Source organism: Triticum dicoccoides, chromosome 5A (genome assembly GCF_002162155.2).
Source record: "Triticum dicoccoides isolate Atlit2015 ecotype Zavitan chromosome 5A, WEW_v2.0, whole genome shotgun sequence".
NCBI lineage: Eukaryota > Viridiplantae > Streptophyta > Magnoliopsida > Poales > Poaceae > Triticum > Triticum dicoccoides.
The window spans coordinates 62,717,063-62,728,026 of NC_041388.1; the positions used below are offsets into that span (position 1 = coordinate 62,717,063).

Here is a 10,964-nt window from a genome sequence, read left to right on the forward strand (position 1 = left end):
TAACACCTTCTTTCAAAAGCTTGGTATCTCACATCATGTGTCTTGTCCTCATACACATCAGCAGAACGGTGCAGCTGAACGTAAGCACCGTCATATAGTTGAAACTGGGCTAACACTTCTTGCACATGCCTCTGTCCCATTTCGGTTCTGGAGCGATGCCTTTGTTACTGCTTGTTTTTTGATAAACAGGATTCCCACACGACTTCTTCACATGAAGTCTCCTCTAGAAGTGTTGCTTCATGAAACTCCAGATTACTCCTTCCTCAAAGTGTTCGGTTGTGCGTGTTGGCCACATCTTCGCCCGTACAATACGCATAAACTTGAGTATCGGTCGAAAAAATGCATGTTCCTCGGATACAGTCCTCTCCACAAAGGTTACAAGTGTCTCCATATTCCATCAAACCGTGTTTACATTTCCCGTGATGTTGTGTTTGATGAGACTGTCTTCCCTTTTTCCACGCTCACCTCACCCACTGACACTCCCGTCACCGAGTTGCACTCGTTTCCAGTGTTGCCTGATCAGTTTGTGGATGCTGCATACTCTCCTCTGTTGTTGCCTAACCATGATGCAGGGACTGGACGAGGTGCCCGAGTGGAGCTGCTTGATGATGACGGTGCGCCGCCTACGCCAGCTATGGCTATGTCGACTGCCCCCGCTGATACGCCGGCTGCCGCCGGCGTTGATCACGCGTGCATGCCCCATGCACGTGGATCCGCTGGCATGCCCGCATCGCCTGGGCTGGCTGGCCCGGTGGCCTCGTCGCCTTGGCCCGCGGCCTCGCAGTCGCCTAGGTCAGCTGACCCCGCAGCTCGATCCCCAGGCCGGCGGCCTCTCCGATTGAGGACGCGTGCATGTCCCATGCACGTGGGCTCACTGAAGCGCCCGTGTCGCCCGGTGCGCTCGTGTCGCCTGGTCCCTCGTCGCCACCCACGCCTGGCCATTCTTAGTCGACAACTCCAGGCCAGGTGTTGCACTTGACCGTGCCACCAGACGCGCTTGTTGACTCGCCTGCAGGCGCGTCCTCCTCGCCACTCTTGGACAGTAGCTCCCATGTGGTGACAGCTCCATCGCCACCTCCGCCTGTCGTCCTGCGCCCTCATACTCGCATCAAGAGTGGTATCTTCCAACCGAATAAGCGCATTGACGGGACTGTCGCATGGCTTGCAGCATGTGTGGCGCATGCTGAGGCAGATCCTATGACTGAACCACGCCACTTTCAGGCAGCACTTCGCATTCCACACTGGCGTGCTGCTATGGAGCAGGAGATCCGTGCTCTTCAGCAGAACAACACTTGGCGTCTGGTTCCACCTCCATCTGGTGTCAATATCATTGACTCTAAATGGGTATTCAAGGTGAAGAAACATGTTGATGGCTCCATTGAGAGGTATAAGGCACGCCTGGTTGCAAAGGGATTCAAACAACGGTATGGCATTGATTATGAAGACACGTTCAGTCCTCGTATTAAACCAACTACTATTCGTGTTCTTATTTCCTTGGTTGTTACTCGAGGATGGTCGCTTCGACAACTTGACGTTGAGAATGCTTTTCTTCATGGAGTTCTGGAAGAAGAGGTCTATATGCGTCAGCCGCCAGGGTTTGTTGATCCTGATAAGCCACATCATTTGTGTCGTCTTGTCAAGGCTCTCTATGGGTTGAAGCAAGCCCCTCGTACGTGGCATGCACGTCTTGGAGCTGCCCTTCGTGCGCATGGTTTTGTGCCTTCTACAGCGGATACGTCTCTGTTTATTCTTCAGCGACCTGAGGTGACTATGTACATTCTAGTATACGTTGATGATATCATTCTTGTCAGTTCATCTACTGTTGCTACGGACCGGCTTGTGTCCTCTCTTGGTGCTGAGTTTGCTGTTAAGGATCTTGGGAGACTCCATTATTTCCTGGGTTTGGAGGTGTTTCATTCTGATGGTGGTCTGACCCTTTCTCAGAGGAAGTACTCTCAGGATCTTCTATGTCGTGCTGGCATGTTGCAGTGCAAGATTGCCACGACTCCTATGTCTGCCACAGACAAGCTGACAGCTCTTGATGGTGACTTGCTCTCTCCTGAGGATGCCACGGAGTATCACAGTATTGTTGGTGGGCTGCAGTACTTGCTCGTTACTCGACCAAACATATCTTTTGCGGTTAACCGTGTGTGCCAGTACCTTCATGCACCCCGTGAACCTCACTGGTCCGCTGTTAAGTGCATCTTGCGCTATGTTCGTCACACCGGTTCATATGGTCTCTATCTTCGGCCTGCGTCTTCTGGACTGATCTCAGCATTTTCTGATGCCGATTGGGCTGGTAGTCCTGATGATCGGCGATCCACGGGGGGACATGTTGTGTTCTTTGGACCTAATTTGATCGCCTGGCAAGCTCGCAAGCAAGCTACAGTGTCCCGGAGTAGTACTGAAGCTGAGTACAAAGCAGTTGCTAATGCCACAGCTGAGATCATATGGGTGCAGTCATTACTTCGAGAGTTGAAGGTCTCTCCCACTCAGTCGCCTGTCCTTTGGTGTGACAACATCGGTACCACATATCTTTCATCCAATCCGGTATTTCATGCCCGAACGAAGCACATCGAAGTTGACTATCATTTTGTCAGGGAACGCGTTGCTAAGAAGCTTTTTCAGATCGAGTTTGTTTCTTCAAAGGATCAGCTTGCTGATATCTTCACTAAACCTTTGCCCTTGCCTTTTTTTGAAGGATGTCGACGCAATCTTAACCTTCTAAGTGTTTCAGGACATAGTTAAGATTGAGGGATGGTGTTAGATTAAGTATATATTAGGTATATGTGTTGTAACATAACTTGTATTTGTACGGTTCCCTCTTATAAATATATGACAGCCGTACCCTCCTAGGGTATCGAGCATTGTTTCAAACCCTAATACATCTAACAATTTAGAAAACAAAAAAGGCACACAACATAGGTGCACTGTTAATCCAGTACCAACACCAATCAATACTGAGGACCTTCATCAGTTTGTACATCAAAATATATAGTCTTGTCTGCTCCAGGTAGCCATGTACTCCACCTGTGTCAACAAGCACCAGCTTGAAACCCAAACTTGCTGTCTTGGATATCATACACGACCCTGAATGATCTTGTTGCCCTGTTCCCCAGAATTGGAACCCCTGTCAGTCCGGCAACATCTGGCCGAAATGTGGAGCAAATTTTATCTGCTGACACTCGATAGAACACATTCTCTGACGGGAGCTTCAAGGTAGACCTTACAAATTTCATCTCCACCGTTGGCATGTCACGCCAGTTCGCTGAATCACTAGTGGACGTGAAACAGATTTCATTCTTTCCAGCTGCTTCTCGGGCATATCCCTTAGCTAGCATTGCCGCTGTGATCGCCTTGTCAAATGCACGAAACACCGGGGACAGAATGAACGTGTCGATCGTGCCAGAATCCAGTATTGTCATTCGAGTTGCGTAGACTGACGGGTCGACTTCAAGCCGTATCCCGTTGACTAACATGTCCAGCTGCTGAAGAGCATACACCGGGTTATCGCCATGCGAGCCATATTCGACCAACGGAATGAACTGTAAATTGAACCGATCATACGGTCCGATGGATAGAAAACCTCCATTTCTATTATTACCAGGAAAGCAGTGTGAAAATGCAGTGTAGTTCGTATGACGAACTACCTGAAGAAAGAAGGAGTAACTCGCACCCCCAAATCCAATAATGCCTGCATCAGCTGCATTGTACCTGTCATCTCCACTGCAGCCAAACAAGAAATCATCAATGCTGAAGTTGTTTCCTAAAGTGAGCTTGTCCTTGGCCAAGCTTCCGGCTGTGTACTCTTCTGATGCATATCTCAAGCTGTAAAGGCAGCTATCTTGCTCCTCGTTGCAGCCAAAGGGAATACCAAGTGTTTCATGCACATAACCACAATCTTCAGTTGAGCAGCCAACGCTTTGGTAAGTTGAGGACTGATGGGGCTCAAATATCCGTCCGGCCTCTTCATCTTGATTATGGCAACTTATCGGACAAGGTCGGCACTGAACCCAGGAAAGTGCCGATCCGCTGTCAATGGTGACGAGATTCATAATGGCGGGAGTGCCCAGACCGATGGCCATGAGGAACCGATCTTTATGGATTCTGTCGTCCTCAAAGGAATACCATGTTTCCTGTACATTTGCTATATGTGCTGATGCTTGTATGCATGGATGCATCTCATGGAACACTGGGAATTGAAAGGCACCATCGCCGTTCTGACCAAAATCTGCTAGCAGTAGACATAACACATTGGGTAATTATTAATTCAGAGAAGGATAAAATTCAAGCATCTGCTATAGATTTGAATTTAATTCACCCAACACATAATTAACTCCATTCATCTGTTAGTCATTGTTAATGCACTCAATACATAATATTTAGAAAACTCACAGAACACAAACTTGAACTTCACCATAGGTATAGGAGATGAGGAGCATGAGCTAGAGCATTACCGTAGGTTGAGGGGCATAAGCTAGAGCTGGCGCAGTACTGAGACGTATAGCTTAGTGCAAGCATCATGAGAATCAAGTAGTACTCCATGCCTAATGTTATTCTCCAGAGAAACTTTGCTTGATAAAACTTCACCAGGCAATATGTACTCTAGTTTCTTAGAGACATGCAAAACAAGCTCACCACCTACCCAGTCATGCCTATGACACTGCTTTCATTAATAGATACCATATGCTCAGTAACAAAATTATTAGCATGGAAAATGTTATTGGGACCTAAAACTAAATTATTACTGTGAAGATATTTTTGTAACTAATATGGCCAGGGTTTTTTATTCCGGTCAAAGAAATCCGGAAACCGGCCTTTCTGGCCAGCACCGGTAGTTGAAATACCAGACAGTTTTACAAGTTTTGCCCAAATTCAAAAAAATTGATCAAACTTTGAAAATTTTCAAATGATTTTGGATGAAAATTGACTGGGCCGGGAAACCGTCGTTTCTGGCCACCATCGGGGAAAATCGGAAACAGTAAAAAGTAAAACTTGATATAGGCAAGGTAATTTATATAGGAGTTTTGCGTCTGAGACCCATTGTGTGTTTTCTTTAACAAATAAGTATAGGTAAACAAAATGGAAAACACCTGGGGAAAATAAGTTATCACAAGTCAGCTGTAGCATTGCATCAGGTAGATTCCAACGTTCACCTTTAACAAAACCTACAAAAAGAAGAGGATATGTAAACTACAATTTGTCGCAGTTGAGGGCTTGAGGCTAGTGATTTGCTCACTGCAGTCATTCAACAGCGGCAAGTTTCATCAGTCGGTAAAACACCAGTCTGTGGAGTATCCCCACTGACGCCTATCCCCTCCCATGCATGGGTACCCGTTTGCCCTAGGATGGCTTAGAAGAGCCGCCCCAAGAGTGACAGTTTGATCCGGCATCACCGGCACATTGACATTTTTCAGCTTCCTCCTCCCATCAAAATAATCGGCGACGAGTCTCCGAATCGCCGGGATCATGGTGCTTCCACCAACCAGCACAATCTCGTCAAGCAGCTCCTTGTTCTCGTCTAGCCCAGCCTGTCTCATGGCACTTTCCACCAACGCCATGGCTTTAAGGAACAGGTCATGGTTCAGCTCCTCAAACTCTGCCCGGGTCAGCGAGCCCGAGAAATCGACGCCATCCACAAGCGACTTGATGCTAAATTCGGCAAGGTCTTGGCTGCTCAACGCCTTCTTGGCCTGCTCGCACGCCGTCCTCAGCCTGCCCAGCGCGGCGCCCTTGTCGTCGTTGCTCATGAGGTCCTTGCCGTGCTTCTTCCTGATCAGCTTGACAAAGTGGTCGACGATCCTCTGGTCCAATTCCTGTCCTCCGAGGAAAGGGTCCTCGTCTGCTCCCATGAACTCGAAGACGCCGTCCACGTACGACATGACGCTCGCGTCTGACGTCCCGCCGCCGATGTGGAGGACGAGGACGTTGCCCTCGTCGCGCAGCTTACTGTGGAGGCCGTGGGCGACGGCGGCCGCGGTCGGCTCGTCGATCATCCTCGTGACGCGCAGGCCGGCGAGCTCCGCGGCCCTCAACATCGAATACCTTGACGGATCGTTGTACTGCTGCGGCACCGTGACGACGGCCTCCTGGATCGCACCTCGGTCGACTCCCTGAGCTTGGCCAACACCATGGCCGTGATCTCGTCGGCGCCGAGGTTCTTGACCGCGCCGTCTACTGACATCTTCACCTGAACGAAGGGCCTCTCGCGGCCTACGACTTTGTACGGCACGCGGGCCATGAGTCGCCGCACATCCTCCTCCTCGCGCTCCAAGTCGCGCCTCTTCCCGAGCAGCCGCTTGAAGCCGAAGATGGGAGCGGCGTGGTTCTTGGCGTCCTCGCCGACCAAGACGGATCCGTCGCCGGGGAAGGCCACCCAGGTTGGGATGCAGAGCTGGAACATGGTCTCCACCTGGCCATGGCGAAATCATTCAGCGGAGCTTCAGCACCCCGGTCCGTCTATCCTGTACGTCCATACACATGGGGATGTGTGTCGCATATTTTCGTTAGGATCAGGTGGCACGTTAATATCGCTGTGGTTTGTAGGGGTTCCCCACCGTGATCCGGCCTACGCCCTAGTAGGGATACTGTTCCAGGCGTCTGCTGCTTGTCCAGACTCCAGATAAGGACAGATACATGTGGGCATCTTCACAAGGGACGCAGCGAACGGACGCGTGAATCAGCATCCATCTAGTCTTTGCATAGCGCTCCCCCGATGAGCATGCTCTGCGGCGAGGACGGCGGATTCATCTGAGTTCGACCATGGAGAGGGACGGAGTTGAGTAGCTGCATCAGTTGCTGGATAGGGAAAAGGGAGGCAGAACATCAGATTGTCCGGCGGATTGGCAGGCGGACACAGAAGTGCACCGCCGACGAGGAGTTCAGCACCGACGACGAGGATCTGTACCCCGGAAAAAGCGGCAGAGCAGGGGAGCTGATTATAGCACCTGCAGTTCGTTGCGACGGAAGATAACTAGCAGCGCCCTGCCCAAATCATACAGATTCTGTGCAGCCAATTAGTACATGTGGTCGTCCGACGGAGCGGCGCAGGCGCGGCCGTGCTGGCACTCCATGGGAACGCCGCCTCGGAGCTCATCCATAGAACTATGCCCTGAGAACGAACAAGGTGTTGGTGATGGGGGGACGAGATGCTCGGAGTCACGGGCGTGTGTCCATACACTAGCGGCACAAACAGACAATACTACGCAGAGCCTACGATCGACCAGAACCTGCATGCGGTACTGTAGCAATGCGTACCGTAACCCAGGACTGCCACGGTAATGGCTTCGCATAAACGGCCCTAACTGAGACGCATCTCGAGGTTCAGCGCTCGGGACCAAGCGCCAGGATAACGCGACCCCGGTGCGTAAGCTTTAAAAATCTGCTTTCCTGGCCATGGCCGTGGCTGTAGCCGGCGACGCACGAGTTGGTGTTGCCCAAGTCGATGGCGATCACCGGAGACGGGGAGTGGGGCGCCTCGTCGTTGCCGCTGAACGCGCCCGCCTGGGCCTGGCCGAGCACAAGAAAACACGACGCAAGGATCGATACGAGGAGGATGGCCGCGACCCTGACGCCAACCATCGCCATCGCTCTTGATCGAGGCTTCTCTATTTTCTGAGCAAACCGCCGGCCGTGATGTTGTTTATGGGCCCGAGTTTCGATCCATCTCTAGTCGGAAGTAGTATCCGAACGCGAATCCAGGAGCTGTTTGTCCCAACTCGGTCTCTTTTTTTATCAATTTTTTTCTTTTCTTTTGACAATCAAACACCTCCTTTATTCATTTTTTATTGATTTCAATTAGTGTATATATATATATAGTAAGTAAGAAAAAGCCTAGACCTTAAACTCGTAGACAAAAACTAACGAGTCTATTTAGGACGCATATCTTTTTTGAGGGCAAAGCAAAGCTTTTACTTAACGATGTACGGGCAAATCGCCCGAAACACAGACAGCCACAGCGGGCGGTACATCAGAGTTCCAACTGACTCTATCATTCGGCATACATGATAAACCGATTTTTGCTAGTTCATTTGCTACAGTGTTTGCACTACGACGACAAAACGGAAACAGGACCCAAAATCATATACCTACGCTCCCCTCGGTCGCTCCCGCGGGCGACCAGGGAGCGAACCTAGCCACCGCAAGAGCCTCACACCGGCGTCCCCTCCCCTCGCCGCCGCCGGCAGGAGTCACCGGGCGAAGCCCGCGCGGCTCGGCGGCGGCGGGGCCCTCTTCCTCCTCCTGAGCGAGCGGCGCGGGACGGTCACTTCGGGGGGAGTTCAGGCTCGCGGTGGTCCGGGGTGGCGCGGCGTGGCTGCAGGGCGGCGCGGCAGCGCTCGATGCGCGGGGTCGCACGGGCGGGATGGTGCTACGCGGCGTGGGGCGCATGCCTAGGGGCGGCCAGGTGCTGCGGGGCGCGTGCAGCTCAGATCTGGCGTTGGGCGACGCATCTCGGTGGCCATAGGCAGGTGCGCGCGGCGTCGCTGCTCAATGGCCGTATGTGGGTGCGCGCGGCGTCCTCCTGCTGCACGGACGGCGGGGTGCACTGGCGCTCGACGGGTGATGGCCTTGGCTGTCCTGTAGGCGTGGCGCGGCGGATCTGACGTCTTCAATCGGCCGGTACAGACTACGGCTGGGCACCGTGGTGGTCCTCAGCCCGGGTGGTGCTCTCTGCTCCCTTGCCGGCATGGTGCTTGGCAGGGCTTGGCAGCGATAGCTACGTTCGGTGGCTCTGCTCCTGGTTTGCTGTGGGCGGATCTGACTTTGGCGGCTGCTGTTTTGGCCGTCGGTGGCCTCCGCGAGATGCGAGTGACTGCTCTGCGCTTCTTCGTCGACGGGCAGTCCTTGGTTGGTGGTCTTGCCAACGCCGGCATGGGCCGTTGAGGGTGTGTTAGGGAGCTCGGGTGAAAACCATGTCTCGGCCTACGGCCTATGACCAGCGATGGCGACGTCTGTGGGCGTCGTCGACCTTCTTGGAGGCATCGCTGTTTTGCTTCCTCAGCCCTCATGCACAGGCCGGTTGCTGCAACTCCAGGGGAAACCCTAGCCCTGTGTGATCAGACGAAGACGACACCTTGGTGACGTATCCCCTCTTGAGGGCTTTGTCTTTGGAGCTGGGCTTTGGCAAGAGGGACCGGTGGAAGATGGTGGTGTTGGTGTCAAGGTTTTCGTGGCAATGATGATGGAGGCGAGTGATGTCGGAGGCGTGGCAACGGTTGCGGTAGTCGGCTCTTCTCCGACGTGTCCGTGCGATTACCTCGGGTTGTTTTGTTGCAGTGAAGTCGGAGCTGCGGTGGCGGGGCCCCTGTGGCAACGATGACAGGCAGCAGGTGGTCTGTTCGGTGGTCTTTCACGGCGCCAGCCGTGCGTGGTCCTCCTTCGGAGCTCTCCATCAAAGTCGGAGCCGCGCTGCCTTCGATGCGGGTGGCTGGGTCTGGCACGAGTCTTATGGGTTTCCGCACAGCCTCTACGGTGAGGGTTGGGTCGAGGTTGTCTTCGGCAAAGTCGGAGTCGCTTGCTCGGAGACTAGGGAGGGCGATGATGCCTGTTGGGGAGAAGTGATGACGATGACGCCAGAGTGTATCTAGATGAGGTCCTCTTTGTTGATGTGTGTGTGGGGTTATCTTCTATGTGTTGCTCGGCGGTTTGTGACGGTTTTAGCCCGGTTTTCCGTTAATTAACCAGGCAATTCTCTTCTGCTTAATTAATAGATGAGGCAAAACTTTTGCCTTCGTTTCGAAAAAAAAACAAACAGAAACAGATTGTTTGGAGAACCACATCTTCAATTGCGACTTTGTATCCTCTATGATGGCCACAACAGGTGAGGAGTCCACTTTGATGAGGTCCAGCGCCTGATGCAGAAGCTGAGAGTCCGTTTCAAAGATCACACGAAGAGCCCCCACCTCGGTCGCCATGGCCACAACCTCTGTAGCAAAAGGATTGGCGACGTGCTCTCTTTGGCCTGCTCGGGCTAACATCACATCCCCAGCATCATCCCGGATGACCACCCCCCAGGACACAAAGGTCTCGCCCGGGGTATACGCCCCATCAACATTGATCTTCACCATATCCGGCGCCGGTGGTTGCACGGAGGTACCCCTGTGTATTACAAAGAACTCGCCTTGTCAACTCCGTCGTCTGAACACCCAGCTCTCCCTCTCTGAGTTTGTTTCTGTTGTTCCACCAATGCCACCAGAAGGTGAGGATTTCAAAAATAAATAAAAATTTATTAATATATAGAAAATAAAAATTACATTTTATGTTTTGTTAATTATGCAAATTATGACGTGAATACTTTTTTAATTTATAATTCGAATATATGGATAATTTTTATTTAATAAGTGAGTAATTTATTATTTAATTATTTAAATATATAATTATATATATTATTTGTATCATATGATTATAATATACATATATTATGTAAACTTATAAAAAGTAATAGTGCAAAATGGGTTGCACGGAGTGTATTCCACTATAATATTCAATTACTTTTCCTTTTTTTATGGCCTTATTGTTCATGCCCGGGTTCAGATGAGCCCGGGTGAGCTAGGGCACCTAAAAGCCGCACTCGTTTTGCCGATGTTCCATTGCTACAAGTAACACAAAGTTAGTTCTTGGATTAAAAAATGTTCAAGGCAGTCAAAATTGTTCGTCCATTCAAAATTCGTTATTTAAAATGACAAATTGTTCTCAGATTCAAAAACGTTCATGACAAATTGCTCTCAGTCAATATTGGTCAAATAGGATTTTCCGGTGACGGCTGCTTGTTTTCATTCCTTCCCCGCCCCAGCCCGTTCCGCCTTTCGCGCCATAGACACCGCCTCCTTCCCCGTCTCGCCGTCGCCTCGCCTTCAACCGCTCCCTCCCCGAAACCCTACACCCCTAGCGGCGGCTAAGCTTCCGCTAGAACCTTCCGCCGCCGCCGCCATGGCCTCCTCCCACTCCAGCATCGACGCCGCTCT

General features: G+C 51.5%; 2 protein-coding genes and 1 pseudogene across 2 annotated transcripts in view; 1 reads left to right on the plus strand and 2 right to left on the minus strand.

The window, feature by feature from the left end:
- Positions 1 to 3,035: 3,035 nt before the first annotated feature.
- Positions 3,036 to 4,420, minus strand: LOC119299198 (aspartyl protease family protein At5g10770-like). Its single transcript, XM_037576457.1, has 2 exons — positions 4,396 to 4,420; positions 3,036 to 4,231 (listed from the first exon to the last, which is right to left on the minus strand). Exons 1-2 carry the CDS (start codon positions 4,418 to 4,420, stop codon positions 3,036 to 3,038), a joined length of 1,221 nt encoding a protein of 406 aa, XP_037432354.1.
- Positions 4,421 to 5,267: 847 nt separating this feature from the next.
- Positions 5,268 to 7,587, minus strand: LOC119296990 (annotated as a pseudogene).
- Positions 7,588 to 8,941: 1,354 nt separating this feature from the next.
- LOC119299199 (death-associated protein kinase 1-like) overlaps positions 8,942 to 10,964 on the plus strand; it is a 7,451-nt gene continuing 5,428 nt past the window's right edge. The window contains exon 1 of the mRNA XM_037576458.1: positions 8,942 to 9,014. Within this exon, the coding sequence (XP_037432355.1) occupies positions 8,942 to 9,014 (73 nt within the window). The remainder of the gene's footprint in view (positions 9,015 to 10,964) is intronic.